This window comes from Pelodiscus sinensis, chromosome 32 (assembly GCF_049634645.1).
Source record: "Pelodiscus sinensis isolate JC-2024 chromosome 32, ASM4963464v1, whole genome shotgun sequence".
In the NCBI taxonomy this organism is placed as follows: Eukaryota; Metazoa; Chordata; order Testudines; family Trionychidae; genus Pelodiscus; species Pelodiscus sinensis.
In genome coordinates, this window is record NC_134742.1 from 8679470 (window position 1) to 8696497 (window position 17028).

The following is a 17028-nucleotide window of genomic DNA, read 5'->3' on the forward strand; positions in this document are numbered from 1 at the left end:
GGGGGCTAGGGAGGGGTAAGTGGAAGGAGGTGAGGAAGGAATGGGGTACGAGCCCCCGATGGGGAGGACTGGGGTGGCTCTGCAGGCTCCTCGGGGTGGAAGCTCTCCTGCAGCCCCCCGATTGTCCCTCCCCTGGATGGCAGCCTACGGCAAGTGCAGCTGGTCTGATGGCCGAGTGCTGTGATGTGCCCAGTGTGGGCATTCAGGGCACTCCAAGCCAGGACTGCTTTGCTGTCCCTCACTGAGTTAGACAAGCAAGCAGGGAATCCCTGAGAACTGTCTGTCCGGGGTTGTGGTCGGATCCGTTTAAGCATAGCCCTCGGCTAGTCTGAGACAGCAGCTCCACGCTCTAAGTCCTAACCTGATGCCCTGCCGGCACTGCTTCCGGCCAGCCTTAACCCCGGTTCAGGGTCCACTCAGTGTGGACATGCTAGTTCGAATTAGCAAAACGCTAATTCAAACTAGTTTTTAGGTCTAGATGCACTAGTTCGAATTAGCTTAGTTCGAATTAACTAATTCGAATTAAGTTAGTTCGAATTAGTGCTGTAGTGTAGACATACCCTAGATGAGTTGATGCATCCCAGAAGATCTCTGTGTAACCCAGGGGCATGTGTACCCCTGTGTGACGGGGCGAGGCAGCCCCTCACTGAACCTACAGGGCCCAGCCAGGGTTACCTGGCTGTAGAGGCTCCTCCCCCACAGCCCTACCGAGCACGCCCGGGCTGCAGCGGGGCTATAAAAGCCTGGGGAAGGACTCAGTTGAGAGAGACAGCCAGAGGAGAAGGACCGGGGCAGGGAGGTCCCACTCAGCTGTTGCCGGGGACACCAGGAGAGGCCGAAAGGGACGCGGAGGCGAGTTGGGGTAATCCCGGGACTACCTACCGAGGGGACGCCGGCACGGAGCTCGCAGCCAGCTGGGCAGGTACAGGGGAAGGCACCCCCGGGAACTGGGTAGGAAGTTGCCCAGGGCAGGAGCGGGAGTCGCCTCTCCCGCCCAGGGAACCTCGGTGCGTTTCGGCCGGACTGCCCCGCCGAGGGAGTGACCCGTTACCCGGTCGCTCACAGGGCCCTGGGCTGGGACCTGGTGGAGTAGGGTGGGCCCAGGTCCTCCTACCCGGGGGTGTGCCCCGCTATAACCCTGAACTACATTGTGGACTCAGGCCGGAGGGCCTAGGCCTTGCTTAAGGGGCCAGCTATAGACTGCGCTATGGACTCAGGCCAGAGGGCCTTGGCCATGCTTAAAGGGCCAGCTATAGATGGTGTTGGGGGGACAGGCGGGAAGGGCCCGCCACACCCTGGCTGAGAACCAGCTGGAGGGCAGGCAACTCTTTGTGTGCGGGGGGGGGGGTCAGGCCAGTGGGTGGGTGACTCCTTGCCGGAGGTGGGGGGGGAGGCAGGGCTTCTGGCTGGAGGTCTGTTGGCGAATGAGGCTCCCCTCTGTGGCCGAGGGCTGGGGAGAGAGGTTTGGTGGGAGGGGACTACTTACCTGCCTCCTAATTCGCTCTGGGTTCGAATTCTCTCTGTTCCCCAGTGCCTGCCCCATAGCTCATCCTCCCCAACAGTATGGAGAGCCCTGCCCCTAGTTGGTCACTCTCTTCCAGGTGCTTGTATTGTCCAGGACAAGTTGGGTGGTACAATACACACATTTCTGGGGATCATAGACTCCTCGGATTGGAAGAGACCTCAGGAATCATCGAGTCCAGGCCCCTGACCAAAGCAGGATCAACCCCCACTCAATCAACCCAGCCAGGGCTTTGTCAAGCTGAGACTTAAAAATCTCTAGAGATGGAGATTCCACCCCCTCTCTAGGGAACCCATTCCAGTGCTTCACCACTCTCCTAGTGAAATAGTTTTTCCTAATATCCAACCTAGACCTCCCCCACTGAAACTTGAGACCATTGCTCCTTGTTCTGCCATCACTAGCTACTGTGAACAGCCTCTCTCCATCCTCTTTGGAACCTCCCTTCAGGAAGTTGAAGGCTGCTATCAAATCCCCCCTCACTCTTCTCTTCTGCAGACTAAATAAGCCTGAATCCCTGAGCCTCCCCTCGTAGGTCATGTGCTCCAGCCCCTTCATTATTTTCATTGCCCTCTGCTGGACCCTCTCCAATGCATCCACATCCTTTCTGGACAAACCAGCTCCTCAGAGACAAAAGGCAAACCGATCCCTCAGCCAGGTGTCCACATAATAAAATGGATTACCATTCTGGGGGGCCGGAACTGGATGCAATACTCCAGACGTGGCCTCACCAGTGCCAAAAAAAGGAGATCTTATTTTGCGCAAAAGGGCCAGTGTAGACAGCACAGTAGTGTTTTCCGCAAAAAAGCCCCGATCGCACCCGGAAAAGCACCCTGCCAATGTAGACGCGCTTTTCCGAAAATGCTTTTAACGGAAAACTTTTCCATTAAAAGCATTTTTGGAAAATCATGGCAGTGTAGACGTAACCTAGATGTAGTGTAAGAGCCCAGCAAGCAGTGGAAGTACTGTTAATGCTGTGACCTGGCAAATTCTCTGGTTCTGCACCAGTCAGATCCAAGGGTGGCAAACTAGAGAGGTTTAACCTGTACAATCAACTTTTATTTACTAATATTAATAAAATCACTGCTACGATGATGTATTGCAAAAACTGAAGTGACAAAATGGCATCCATCTGGACAGGCCTAATGGAGGGAAATGAAGGAGTGCTAAGAACCAAAGCAGGAGTGAAATAAGTTTTAAACACAAGCCATTACAAAGGGAGAAAGGACAGGGACTGTAGGGGTACTTCTACACAGCAGGGCTAAAGTCGAATTAAGCTACGCAACTTCAGCTTCGTCAATTGCGTAGCTTAAGTCGAAATAGCTTAACTTGGCTTTAGGCACTGTGCACACAGGGGCTGTGTCTACACTGGCCGCTTATTCCGGAAAATCAGCTGCTTTTCCGGAATAACTTGCCAGCTGTCTACACTGGCCCCTTGAATTTCCAGAAAAGCACTGACGATCTAATGTAAAACCGTCAGTGTTTTTCCGGAAAAACAACTATTCTTGCACAAGAGGCCAGTGTAGACAACATAAATTTCTTGCGCAAGAAAGCCCTATAGTTAAAATGGCCATTGGAGCTTTCTTGGGCGAGAGCGTCTACACTGGGGCGGTGTCTAGACTGGCAAGTTTTTCCGCAAAATCATCTGCTTTTGCGGAAAAACTTGCCAGCTGTCTACACTGGCCGCTTGAATTTCCGCAAGAACACTGAGGATCTCATGTAAGATTGTCAGTGTTCTTGCGGAAATACTATGCTGCTCCCATTCGGGCAAAAGCCCTCTTGCGCAAATCATTTTCGCAAGAGGGCTAGTGTAGACAGCACAGGACTGTTTTGCGCAGAAACGCCCCGATGGCTAAAATGGCGATCGGGGCTTTTTTGCGCAAAAGCGCGTCTAGATTGGCATGGACGCTTTTCCGCAAAAAAGCACTTTGTGCGGAAAAGCGTCCGTGCCAATCTAGACGCTCTTTTCCGCAAATGCTTTTAACGGAAAAACTTTTTCCGTGAAAAGCATTTGCGGAAAATCATGCCAGTCTAGACGTAGCCTGGCATGGCTGCTCTTGCGCAAAAGCACATGCCAGTGTCCACGCTCTCTTGCACAACTACTTTAACGCAAGAACTCCGGCGCTGAAGAGTTTTTTGCGCAAGATCGTGCCAGTGCAGACATAGCCTTGCCGTGTAGACGTACCCTTGGCTCAAGCTGCCTACCTGGGCTTTAGCCAGGCTGTGTAGACGTGCCCGGGAGTGGGCAGGGGCTACTGACACCGAACCATTCAGACAGGGGGCGCTGCGGGGCACCCTCCTGCCTGGACCCCAGCCCCGCAGCCTGGCTTGCATCTCCCCCCAATGTCACACCCCGGGGGCAGCCTGGTCGCGTCCCGCTCCCCCCTCCGCTTTCGGTGCCGGCCCCGCAAGGGGGCGGGCGGCGGCTTCAGCCGCTGCCACTGCTCAGCCGCCGGGGGCTGGACTTCCCGGGTCAGCCCCAGGCTGCGGCTGCCTCTGCGGGGGGAGCCGGGGAGGGCTGATCGGCGGCTGCAGAGCCCGCCCCAATCACCGCCCCGGAGCCGCAGGTGAGCAGCGAGCCCCGGGCAGCGCTGCTCCGGGGGGGCGAGTCCTAGCGCGGCTGCACCGGCGTGCAGGAGCCGAGCCAGCCCCGGGAGAGCCAGGGCTCGAGTCTCCCAGCCCGAGGGGGAAGGGGCAGGAGGGAGCCACCCGTGGGGGGGTTCCGGCTCCCAGCCCCCCCTGCCTGCAGCCCCTGGGCCGTGACTGTGCAGGGTGCATGAGAAAGCGGTGAGCCCCCCCCCCCCCCCCTGCACACCCCTGGCTCCTTTTGCCAGTCGGTTCTCCTGCTTCAAGAATAGGGGGAGAAGGGGGGTGTTTAGACTGGCAGATAATCCCCCCGCCCTCGGGCAGACCCTCCCTCGCTGCAGAGCATGCAGGAAACAGCCCCCAACAGGCTGCCTGGGTGGGAGAAAAATCCTTCCGGGGAGAAACAGGGAGGCGCTCAGCCTGGTCTGTTTTTGGCTAAAAAAAAATGTAATGGATTGAGGGGGGGGGGAGGGTGACCTGCTGACCCGGCCTGTGTCCTCAGGGGCAAACCCGGTGGGGAGCAAGAAAGGTTCTTTGTGCAGGCTGCAGCCAGACGGTGACGGTTCCAGGCTCTTTCCGTGTGTAGGTTCTGGAGCGTCTGAAGGCCCAAGTGTGACAGGCGCATATTGGGCAGGCCGAGCCCTGGGTGAGTGTTTTGGTGGCCAGAGCAGGAGTGGGCAGCTAACAGTCCGGTATCTCTGCCCCTTCCGAGGCTTGGAGAGCTCTGGGTGCTGCCAGGCTGATGTAGGGGATGCAGCCGGCTTGAGATCCCCACCCCCCATCTCTGTGCTTGGTTCTGTCCTGTGCTATCTGGGTCTCCCCAAGTCCCATGTCCCTGGACCAGTTGTCGGTGGAAATGCTTCTGGGGAGTCGCTAGCCAAGCATTTCACTGACGGGGAGGGCGGATTGTTTCTCTTGTGGCGAAAGGCCTAAAATGAGCTGGGCTGTGTCTAGACTGGCCACTTTTTCCGGAGAAGCAGCCGCGTTTCTGGAAAAACTTGCCAGCTGTCTATACTGGCCGCTTGAATTTCCGCAAAAGCACTGACGATCTCATGTAAGATTGTCAGTGCTTTTGCGGAAATACTATGCTGCTCCCATTCGGGCAAAAGTCTTTTTCCGAAAAACTTTTGCGCAAAAGGGCCAGTGTAGACAGCAGAGATTTGTTTTCCGCAAAAAAGCCCCGATTGCGAAAATGGCGATCGGGGCTTTTTTGCGGAAAAGCGCGTGTAGATTGGCCACAGATGCTTTTCTGCAAAAAGTGCTTTTGCAGAAAAGCGTCCTGCCAATCTAGACGCGCTTTTCCGAAAATGCTTTTAACGGAAAACTTTTCCGTTAAAAGCATTTCCGGAAAATCATGCCAGTGTAGACATAGCCCTGGTGTCTGGAAGCTGAAGGCAGATAAATGTGATTAGAAGGAGGCATTAAGATGAATCGTGAAAGTGATTAAGCACAGGAAGAAATGATCAAGATGTGGAGAATCCACCACTTTGGTCTCTTCAGATCCTCGCTGGATAACTTCTAGATCATATGTTTTGGACAAAGATGTCTTTGGGGTTGATGCAGGTTAACTGGGTTATAGTGGATGGTCTCAGAAGGAACGTCTACATAGCAACATTATTTCGGAATAGCTTAGTCCACGTCTACGCAGCAGGCAGTTATTTTGAAATAATGTCAAAATACTGTCAAGCTGGAGGACTTCTGACTCTGACTCCTGTAATCCTCATTGTCTAAGGCAGGGGTGGGCAATAAATTTTGGCTGGGGGCCACTTCAAAAATTTTTGAAGTGGCCCCGGGTCGCCCTGGAAGTGGCAGGGCCAGGATGCTTCTCGGATACCCCACCCACAGGCCATGATTGATGTGGGGGTGGGTGAGCCCTTTTATCCCCCCTTCCCACTAGGCACTCATGCCCCTGGCAGGGTGGGAAGAGGGCTGGCACGCTTCCCCACCTCCAGGCCAAACAAAACCTCCTCCCGCCCTGCGAGGCGCACGTCACACTTTGAAGTGCCGCACACGTCTCGCAGGGCCAGGGCAGGGCGAAGGAAGTTTTGTGCAGCTTCCCCGCCCCCAGGCCCTGATTGGCCTGGGGGCGGGAGGAGTGCGTGAAGCCTCCTCCCACCCTTCCCCCGCCCTGCGAGGAGTGCATGGCGCTTCAACGCGCTGTGTGGTCTTGCCAGGGCGGGAGGAAATTTCACGCTCCCCTGCCTCCAGGCCCTAATTGGCCTGGGGGCGGGGGAGCAAAAGGGCCCACCCCTGGTCTAAGGAGTAAGGGAAGTCGGAGGAAGAGAGCTCTGTTTCGAAATAAGTGCTGTGTAGACACTCCCTATTTCGAAATAAGCTCTGCCAGTGGTCTCCAGCCTTTTTAAGCAAGAGATCACTTCTAGAATGTAAGTGCAATCCAGGATCCCCCTCTAACCCAACACTCCAGCCCCGCCTCCCTCCTGCCCCGTCTCCAAAGGCACCACCCTTGCTCACTCCATCCTCCTCCCTCCGCCACCCTCTCTCACTTTTATCAGGCTGGGGGCAGAGAGCTGGGGTGCGAGGGAGGGGGATGCAGTCTCTGATCTAGAGCTAAAAGCTGTGGAGTGTGGGAGGGGTTCTGAGCTGAGCCTGGGGCAGGGAGTTGAGGTGCAGGAGGGGGTTCAGGGCGCAGGTTCTGAGGGGGAGTTTGGGTGCAGGGGGACTCCGGGCTTTTGGGTGCAGGAGGGGGTTCAGGACTTGGGCTGGGGTTTGGAATGCTGGCTCCAGCTGGGCACCGCTTACCACAGGTGGCTTCTGGTGGTGGTGCAGTGGGGCCAAGGCCCTGCTGGCCCTGCACCACTCCCAAAAGCAGCCAGCAAACTCCCTCCATCCCTGCCCCCCTCTGCTCTGTGGAGATGGGATACAGGGTGGAGGGAGGGGCACCCTCACATCAGCACTCCTGCCCCTTCCTCTTCTTCCCGTGCCCTGCACAGCAAGAGGCTCCCAGGGCTGGAGGGCAGCTCCAAGGCAGAGGGCAGGAGCAGCATGGCAGTGCTGAGAGGGGCAGCTGAAGTGCCGGCACTTGACAGCCTCTTGGCCAAACCTGTCAGGATCCCCTGTCAAAGGCTCCAGGATCTACCAGTAGATCCCGATCTACTGGCAGGCGACCACAGAGCTACACAACTGACATAGCTCACTGCATAGCTGATTTCAAGTTAAGTGCACCCTGACAGACAGTCAGGCTGGAAGAGTCAGGGATCCCTTCATGTTAAACTATGTTAACATGGGGGGAGGGATAGCTCAGTGGTTTGAGCATTGGCTTGCTAAACCCAGGGTTGTGAATTCAATCCTTGTAGAGGCCATTTAGAAATTGGGGGCAACAATTTGTCAGGGATAATACTTGGTCCTGCTGTGAAGGCAGGGGACTGGACTCAATAACCTTTCAAGGTCCTTTCCAGTTTTAGGAGATAGGCAATCTCCATGAATTTTATTTAATTTAACCTTGGGATCTCGTTCCATAAACAGCCAAGTGTTTAATGTCAAACTTCCCTGTGGGCCCCTTGATTTCACTTCATCCCTGTGGCGGAGAGGATTGAAGAAAGCTCTCTGTGGGTTTCGTTCTGGTCAGAGGTCTGGGCTGTAAATAAAGGGACGAAGGCCAGGATCTTTCAGTACAGGCGCATGATTTAGACACCTACATCCGAACTCCAGCTACTGATTTAGCATTGCCCTAGGATGACAGAGAAAGTCTGGGGGAATCAGGGTCTGACTAAATCCCTTCCGAACCCTCCCCAGGCACGCGTCTTGCCCTGACCAGCGGCAGAACCACAGACACTTTTTGCTCCAGGTCATCCGGTCCCTGGAGAGACAAGGAAAGGAAATGGCTGTGGCAGAGCCGGTGACCTTCGAGGAGGTAGCTGTGTATTTCTCTGAAGAGGAATGGGCGCTGCTGGACCCGGGTCAGAGAGCCCTCTACAGGGACGTGATGTGGGAGAATTATGAGACCGTGGCCTCACTGGGTAAGGATTCCTGTCCTCTCTGGTATCAGGAGCTGGGTGTAGGAGCCTTAAAAGTACCTGGAGGCTACGTCTAGATTGCATCTTTTTCGTAAAAGGGATGCAAATTAGACACATTGCAATTGCTAATGAAGCAGGGATTTAAATCTCCCCCGCTTCATTAGCATAAACATGGCTGCTGCTTTTTTCGGCACGGAGCTTTGCCGGAGAAAAGCGCCAGTCTAGACGTGGATCTTTCGGAAAATAAAGCCTTTTCCGAAAGATCCCTTATCCCTCTTAAAATAAGGTTATTTCCGTCCTTGGAGCAGGTTGTAATCTCAGGGCTGGACCGGTGTCTCACGACTCAGCTGTGCCTACCTGTCCAGATTCTCACAGAAGCTTGATTTGCACTTTGCCCGTGATCTGTCTCAGGCTGTTGTCTTAGCAGGAGGCACCAAAGTGTTCTTCATTCTCCTACCAGCCTGCTGGGGCCAGTTTCTCCTACGGCTTCTTTCTCCCACCAGTAGCTTGAGTTCTCTGAAAGAGGCTGTTGCTCCTGGGGGCTGGGGTTGGTTTCAGTGACATTAGGGTTTCTCTACATGGCTATGTCTATACTGCACAGTTGTTTCTGAATAAGCTATTCTGGAATAGTGATTCTGAAATAGCTTATTCTGAAATAGCACGTCTACACTGCAGGGAAACCTCAAAATTAGTCTGAGGCAGGCTCCTCTGGTGTAGACACGTTACCTCGATTTAGAGCCCCAGGAGGAATAACTTAGAATAGCCCTAGGCTATTTTGAAATAGCAGCAGTGGAGCGTCTACACATGCCTTATTTCGAAATAGCTATTTCGGAATCGAGTGTTATTTTTCGTAGAATCAAGTTTACAGAAGTCGGAATAATGGCTGTATAGGTGCTCTCTGAGGGTATGTCTACACTAGCCCCCTAGTTCGAACTAAAGAGGCTAATGAGGGCGACCAAAATTGCAAATGAAGCGTGGGATTTAAATATCCTGCACTTCATTAGCATGTTCCCGGGCGGTCACCATTTTGGAAATTGACTAGCCTGGAAGAACTGTCCATGTCTACATGCGGCAGTGCAACGGGAGTTCAAAGTAAAGCCCTCTCTCAAATTAGCGGTTATTCCTCCTGGAATGAGGTTTAACAGCTAATTCGAATTAAGGGCTTTACTTCAACTCCCATTTCACTTCCACGTGTAGATGCGGGCAGTTCTTCCAGGCTGAAGGAGCAAGGGAAGGAGACATGGCAGCAGATGGTGGGGATGGGGAGTGTAAGATTTAAAGGTGCCATGATTTTTTTTTGGGGGGGGGGTGCTTCTTTGCTCAAAATTTGGACATCCCCCCTTTTTATGAATGCAGAATTTTGTTTAAAAATGAATTACAATATCATTAAAATAAAAATTATCCAACGAAATTGTTTCTATCAAATTTACCCAATTCACATTTAATATGAAAATAGCCTTCAGTTTGCACATGTGACGCCTTTTTTCTATTTTTCTCCAAGGGGGGAGGGGGGGGCTGAATAAATTGCCAAATAATTTAATAGCTTTTACATGTAAAATTACCTTTTTTATCTTATGGATTCATGTATTATGTAATATTAAATATGATGCTTTTCGTATTATTTAATGTAAAATACAAAATAAGCCTTGAAAAATTGTTGGCACCCGCCACACGCTTCTGAAAACATGCATGTGCTATTGGTCACAAAAAGATTGGGGACCACTGGCTTAGGAGGTCAGACAAGATGTTCATAATACTCCCTACTAGCCTTTACACCGAAATAGCTACCTTATGTCTACACAAGCTGCCCATTATTTTGAAAATTTTTTTTAAATAACGTGCCCACTATTTCGCCAGCCCAGTAAACCTCATTGCACAAGGAGTAAGGGATAGCTCGAAATAGTGCTTTATTTTGAAATTGGGTGCTGTGTGGATGCGCCAAATTTCAAAATAAGCTATTTCGCACTAAGTAGTGCAAATTGCATATCTTATTTCAAGTTTAGGATGCCATGTAGATGCACCGTAAGAATGTATGTTTGCAGATCTGTATGTTAGGTGGAAAATCATTCGTGTCTTTGGACTCAAGGCAGAATTCATCAAACCACCACGAATCACAAGGTATGCCTTGTGAAACCAGGTTTACCTGCACCGGTCGACAAAGGCTTCCTTGTCAACTGCGGCACGTCTAGACTGCCCTGATCTGCCAACAAACAGCTGATCATCAGCTGGTCGGCAGAGTGTGGCAGCCATTTAAATTTAAATGAAGCTGCAATTATTTAAATCGCGGCTTCATTTCCTTAAGCCGGGTAGCCTAATCTACATGCCTCTGACGACAGAGGCATGTAGTCTAGACATACCCTCAGAGAGCTACTAAGTGCGATCCCATGGGAAGCAAATCTAAGGCTATGTCTCCACTAGAGGGTTTTGCTGGCAGAGAGTATGCTAATGAAGCGCTGATTAGCATTTGTCGCACTATCATTAGCGTATTCTCTGCCCGAGGTTTTTTGCGCAAGAGGTTTTTGCGCAAAAACAAGCAGTGTAGGTGGATCCGTTTTGTGCAAGATCCGTATACCTACTTTTGTGAGGCATAAGGATCTTGCACAAAAGGGTTTTGGGGTTTTTTTTGTGCAAAACGGATCCGTCTACACTGCTTGTTTTTGTGCAAAAACAACTTGCGCAAAAAGCATTGGGCAGAGAATATGCTAATGACAGCACGACAAATGCTAATGAGTGCTTCATTAGCATACTCTCTGTCAGCAAAGCCCTCTAGTGTAGACGTAGCCTACAAGAAACAGGGCTTCAGGAGAGCTGGCACTTTCTCACAGAGACAGTATTTGGGGCACAGCAGCAAACTGTCCCAAGGTGAAGGAAAGGTCGGAAGAATAATGAGGCCAATATGGCTTTAGCTGGCACTTGGTCACTGAAGGTCCCTGCGGCCCTACGTGTGCAAGGTGTTTAGCTGTAGTGGGAGGGGAATAGGTGTCCCTGGGTGTTTGGTGCTTGTTGCAGGCTGAGGCACAGGGAGAGTCAGCCAGCCCAGTGCCTGCAGGGGTAGAGAATGGATGACTGGCCAGTGATTGGCATGAGGATAGGGCCTTAGGGCGAGTCCATTCTGATGCCATGGGGGGAGGATCTTTGTTCTCTGCCCTGGAGGCGAGGATGTGATGCCCTTCTTCCCGGGGCTAGAGTTGTTTTCCTCTGTTTGTTTCCTGACAATGCGTTTTAGGGCTCAAGAGGCCGTGGTCAGTGCCAAGCCCTGCACAGAGACACAATGAGACAACCCGCAGCCCAACAAGGTCCCAAGGTCCCAATGGGAAGGAGCGATAGGCACGTGCCGTGGGAGGGAGTGTAATTGACAGTGATGGAAGTTTTATGGTCCCCGTGTCTAGAAAGCAGCAGCATCTGCTCAGCTCCTAGGGTACGTCTAGACTACCGGCTTTTGTTGACAGATACTTTCGACAAAGCTTCTGTCGACAAAGCGTCTAGACGACATCCAGTTCTGTCGACAAAGCAAGCCGCTTTGTTAACATGACAGTGTAGACGCAAAGGACAGTGTAGATACGATAACACCTGTCGACAGAACTTTGTCGACAAAAGGTGTTATTCCTCGTAAAATGAGGTTTACCGCCGTTGACAAAACTGCCGCGTTCAGTCGATGTTATGTAGAACTCGGTGGTAGTGTAGACGCAGGTATAGTTTTGTCGACAGAAGCCCACTTTTGTCAACAAAACCCTGTAGTCTAGATACACCCCTAGAGAACTACATGTTGGTAATTCGCTAGGCAGAGGGGTCTGGACCAGCCTATCAGGGGCTGATCAAAGGTGCATCTACACAGCAAGGCTTAACTTGAAATAAGTGATGCAAAACTGAGCTACGTCAATTGCGTGGCTTATTTCAAAACTGGGAGCATCTACATGGCACTTATTTTGAAATAAAGCGCTCTTCCCCCGACTTCCCTTACTCCTCGTACAATGAGGGCTACGGGAGTTGGCGTGAGAAGTCCTCCAGCGTGACTGTATTTTGACACTATTTCGGAAGAACTGCCTGTTGTGTAGACGCGGACTAAGTTATTCCGAAATAATGTCGCTGAGTAGACGTACCGTGTGTGACAGCCCAGTTCCTGCAGTGTGGGGATGGGGAGAGGCAGGAGCCTTTCTGGGCTGGTTATTTAGCTCCTGGGGCTCAACGCAGTAATTGCACTGAGCTGGCTGCACAAGATCAACACTTATTTCCTTGTCGTCCCCCTCCCCACAGGGTTTCCAGTTTCCAAACCCAGTGTCACCTCCTGGTTGGAACGAGGGGGGAAGCTCCAGGAATGGGAGATCCTGAGAGTTCCCAGCACAGGTGAGGAATCAGCTACACTGCTTTGAAAACCAGTGATTGTATCTTCATGACAAGACGTCACTTAGGCATGTCGGACCCTTCAGCCCTTGCCTCGGTCTCTGTTTGAATGCTAGGTCCCCTCCTCTCTCTCTGCTGGGGCAGGGGTTGTAGGTGCGCAGGGTTCCACTCCGATTTCAGTCTCCCCTGCATTGCCCTGGATTTGTTCTGCCCTTCGCTGTTCCCCTTTCTCCCCCACATAGGGACTGACTGGATTCTGTCTGTCGTAGCAGGTGATGGAATGGTGAATGAAAACAAGGAGGAGAATCAGGTACATCCTGAGCCATCGGAGCCACACAGAACAACATCAGGACGATCCGAAGGGGCGGTTTCTCAGACTCCTGTGCAGCGAGATGCATGCGAGAGTCAGTGCAGGCCAGTGAGGCAGCAGGAAGACCAGCAGGGGCAGAGACAGTGTAAATCCTCCCTCAAGAAAACACTGGTTCAGGAAAGCAAAAACCCAGTTCAGCAGAGGGTCCCCGCTGGGAAGACACCCTCCACGTGCGGTGACTGTGGGAAAAGTTTCCGGTGCAGATCACAACTTACCACACACCAGAGAACCCACACAGGGGAGAGACCCTACACGTGTCTGGACTGCGGGAAAGGATTCAAACAACGCTCAGCCCTAATTACACACCAGACAGTCCACGAACGAAAGAAGATCTATAACTGCTCTGACTGTGGGAAAAGCTTCACTCGGAGCTCAACCCTCATTCAGCATCGAAGAATCCACATAGGTGAGAAACCTTATGAATGCAGGGAATGTGGGAGAAACTTCCGGGTAAGCTCATCTCTTCTGTCACATCAGCGAACCCACACAGGGGAGAAACCTTATAAATGCCCTACTTGTGGGAAAAGCTTCATTCAGAGCTCAAACCTTCTGTCACATCAGAGAACCCACACAGGAGAGAGACCCTACCAGTGCACTGAGTGTGGGAAAAGCTTCAGCCAAAGTTCATCCCTTGTTAAGCATCAGAGAATTCACACAGGAGAGAAACCCTATAACTGCTTGGACTGTGGGAAAAGCTTTGGTTACAGTGAGGAACTGAATTATCATCAAAGAACCCACACAGGGGAGAGACCCTACAAATGCAATGAGTGTGGGAAAAGCTTTAGTTACCTCTCAAACCTTCGTTCGCATCAAGCAACCCACACAGGAGAGAAACCATATAACTGCTCTGACTGTGGGAAAAGCTTCACTCGCAGAACTACACTTACCGCTCACCAGAGGATCCACACAGGGGAGAAACCCTATAAATGCTCGGACTGTGGAAAAACCTTCCGTGCAAGCTCCTCCCTTTCCGAACATCAGAAAATCCATAGAGGAGAAAGATCCTACAAATGTCTTCACTGTGGGAAAAGTTTCTATAACAACTCATCCCTTTCTCTTCATCAGAGATCCCACACAGATGAGAGACCTTACACGTGCAATGAGTGTGGGAAAAGTTTTAGAGGCAGCTCGCACCTTCTGTCACACAAAAGACTCCACAGTGGTGAGAAACCCTACAAGTGCACTGACTGTGGGAAGAACTTCCGACACAGCTCAACTCTTAGTACACATAAGAAAATCCACAGAGGGCATAAACCGTAGAAATGTCCTGGCTAGGTCTGGGCCAAGTGCAAGACACCTTTTCCAATTCCCATGAATTCCAAAGGGTCAGGCCAGGCTGGAGTGGCCATATAACTAAGATGTGAAATATTTATTAAAGCAGAAAATGAAATCGTCTTCCTGGGACAGAGCCATGCAGAGCAAGAGGCTGAGATAAGAGTCGTACATGGTGACTGCATTTGATTGTGATTTTTCGAGAAATGGTGAACATCCTCCATCTCCTACTACTTTTACTTCTGATGTTATCAATTATTTTTGGTTCAAGATACAAAGATTTGGAAATCCAGCCAAAAGTATTTGGTGATCTGGATTTGGCACATGGTCCATCTATTGACTACCCCAACCTAGAACTATCTTCATCTTATAGAATGTGACTTCTGGTTTATACCTGATAGTGGTTTAGACCTGAATGCTCCAAGGGACTGTGACACTGAGAATTGAAATGCTTAACTTTTAGGCACCTAGAAAAATCACAGGTTCCCCAAAGCCTGAGTTAGCAGCCTATGCTCTCTATATATAAGGGATTGGGGGAGAAAGGTATGTAGACTGTGATTCACAAATGCCAATGGTTCATGCCAATGAGAATGGTGTGATCTCAGCCCCATTGCTTACTAATACCATCATATCTGAGCTAATCCTCTCTGTTTGGTACTGTTGCATTGTCCCCTGGGATCATTCTTGTACCCCTAGATTTTGTATGTTTCATTGCAACCATTTCTAGCTAGGAACGTGTTTAAACAATGCTGAGTTTTGAGCTATAGTGATTAGGTACATTTGAATTTACCTTCAGAATAATGCTTAGCTTCACAAAGTTATCTTCTTAATACAGAAGTAAAAGAAGTCATTGTTTCATTAGCTTTTGTTAAAATTACATGATTTTCAATTTGTCCTATCCAATTTCTCATTTTGTCCAAATATGTTTTAGTTGAAAAGATTTAATATCAAATTAAGTAGTTTCTTTTAATCTAGTTAGTCTCTGAGTTCATACTTGGTCATCTGATACTATTTCTCTGTCTTATTGAATTGTGTTAATAATGCTTAACTACCAGTGAAGTTTAATTAAATTAATATCATTAAATGTAATGTCTATAGATTTTAGTTTTATACTCAGTCGTATAACACTATATAGTTAACCAAAGTTTTGGGGGGGAGGGTTTGTTGTTGGTTTTTTTTTAAAGAATTTCAAGTTTAGTTGAGAGGTTATTTTAACAATTGCTACATTTTATCACCCATTTCTTTGACCTGTCTTAAGGCAAATATCATTCACATTGTCCTTATTGATTCAGTTACTTTATCCTTTTCTGATTTTTGCTTTCTTTAATAAATATTTCTTTATTTAAAGTCAATTTCAGTTGTTTATTTTGGGATGTCCCTTAGGGTACATTTAGGCAGTGGTGCTGTTTCGTGATAGTTCCAGTATCCCGAAATAGCATTTTCCATGTCTTAAAAGCGCACCCATTATTTCAAAATAGCTTACAAAATAATGGGCACACTATTCCAACGTCCTTGTAAACCTTGTTCCAAGAGGATTAAGGGACATTTTGGAATAGTGCTCTATTTAGAAATTAACTCGAAATAAGCTTCTCAATTTGTATAGCTCAAATTGCGAAGCTTATTTCAAAAGAAGGGTGCAGTATAGACATACCCTTAAGCTATGTCTACACTGCAGGCTTCTTGCACAAGAACTGTTTTGCACAAGAGTTCTTGTGCAAAAAGTCTTCCACAAGAGCGTGTCCACACGGCCATGTGCTTTTGCGCAAGAGCATCCATGGCAGTGTAGATGCTCTCTTGCGCAAGAAAGCTCTGATGGCCATTTTAGCCATAGGGGTTTCTTGCAGAAGAAAATCAAGTTTCCTGTCTACACTGCCTTCTTGTGGAAGAGCTCTTGTGCAAGAGGGCTTATTCCTCGTGGGGAGAGGAATAACTCTTCCAGAAGAAGCCCTGTTTTCTGACGCTGTACTGTAAATTTACTTGCGCAAGAACGTGCGTGCAGTGTAGACACCCAGCAAGTTTTTGCACAAGATAAGCAAATGCTTATCGGATAGTCGATAGGTTAGTTGACTAGTTGCTTCTCCCCTCCCCCTTGCTGACTCTATCACAAAGAGGCAGCAAGTGGGGGGAGGAAGAAGGGGGGGCGCTTAAAAGCGGCAACATCACATAGAGCCCAGGGCCAGTCCCAGGGGACTCCACACGGTGCTGCCGCTTTGAAATGCCACGTGGAGCCTGACACCGGGCTCCCTGCGGTGTGGAGCCTCAGGTCAGCAGCTGACCCCGGGCTCCCTGCGGCGCTGCTGCTTTTAAACGCCGCAGGGAGCACGGGGCCCGCAGGGGACTGCTTGATTCCCCCACTGGCCCTGTGCTCCCCCTGGGGCTTTCGCCTTTGAAATGTAGCAGCAGCCCTGGGGATGTTGCTACATTTGAAAGGCAGAGACGCCCCTTATCGACTCATTGAATAGTCTCAGCTTGACAAAGCCCTGGCTGGGATGATTGAGTTGGGGTTGGTCCTGCCTTGGGCAGGGGGCTGGACTTGACGACCTTCTGAGGTCTCTGCCGGCTCTGTGATTCTATGAGCCAGTTAACCAAAAATTGACATCCTTGCCCCAGGCTCTGCCCCGGCTCCCTCCTGCCCCTTTGCCCCCCCCCCCTTGGACGGGGAGACTCGGGCCTGGCTGGGTGGCTCTCCCGAGGATGGATCGGCTCCTGTACGTGGTGTTGGGGAGCAGCAGCACTAGGCTCGCCCCCTCACCCCCAAGCAGCGCTGGGGGGTGGAGGGGCCGAGCGGGGGGAGCAGAGTCGCTTCCCGGCTCAGCCCTTTGCCCGGGGCTCGCCCCTCACCTGCTGCCTGCGGCTCCGGGACTAGGGCGGGCAGGGAGCCGGGCCGGTTCCGTGGGGAGCAGCTGATCAGCCGGTTCCTGGAGCTACAGCAGCGTCTGACCTGGGAAGTCCAACCCCGGCGGCGG

The 17028-nt window shown here is 50.9% G+C and overlaps 1 protein-coding gene across 12 annotated transcripts; it reads left to right on the plus strand.

Annotated features, from left to right (window-relative positions):
• Positions 1 to 822: 822 nt before the first annotated feature.
• LOC102459563 (uncharacterized) lies at positions 823 to 15417 on the plus strand. Of its 12 annotated transcripts, none has more exons than XM_075913961.1 (5): positions 3972 to 4086; positions 4692 to 4751; positions 7911 to 8082; positions 12334 to 12423; positions 12663 to 15416. In XM_075913961.1, exons 3-5 carry the CDS (start codon positions 7944 to 7946, stop codon positions 14048 to 14050), a joined length of 1617 nt encoding a protein of 538 aa, XP_075770076.1. In that variant the 5' UTR covers positions 3972 to 4086; positions 4692 to 4751; positions 7911 to 7943; the 3' UTR covers positions 14051 to 15416. The 12 variants fall into 12 exon arrangements, with proteins under 12 accessions (XP_075770074.1, XP_075770066.1, XP_075770067.1 ...); XM_075913957.1 differs by having other exon boundaries at positions 7859 to 8082; positions 12663 to 15415; XM_075913956.1 differs by having other exon boundaries at positions 3974 to 4086; positions 4608 to 4751; positions 7859 to 8082; positions 12663 to 15415.
• The last annotated feature ends 1611 nt before the right edge of the window (positions 15418 to 17028 follow it).

Bases quoted from the DNA above. Each gene is read 5' to 3' on its own strand.
- LOC102459563 (XM_075913951.1), top strand. From the start codon at position 3,863: ATGTCACACCCCGGGGGCAGCCTGGTCGCGTCCCGCTCCCCCCTCCGC. The intron at 4,087-7,858 runs GTGAGCAGCGAG...AACCCTCCCCAG, and splicing joins TCACCGCCCCGGAGCCGCAG to GCACGCGTCTTGCCCTGACC. The intron at 12,424-12,662 runs GTGAGGAATCAG...TCCCCCACATAG, and splicing joins CCTGAGAGTTCCCAGCACAG to GGACTGACTGGATTCTGTCT.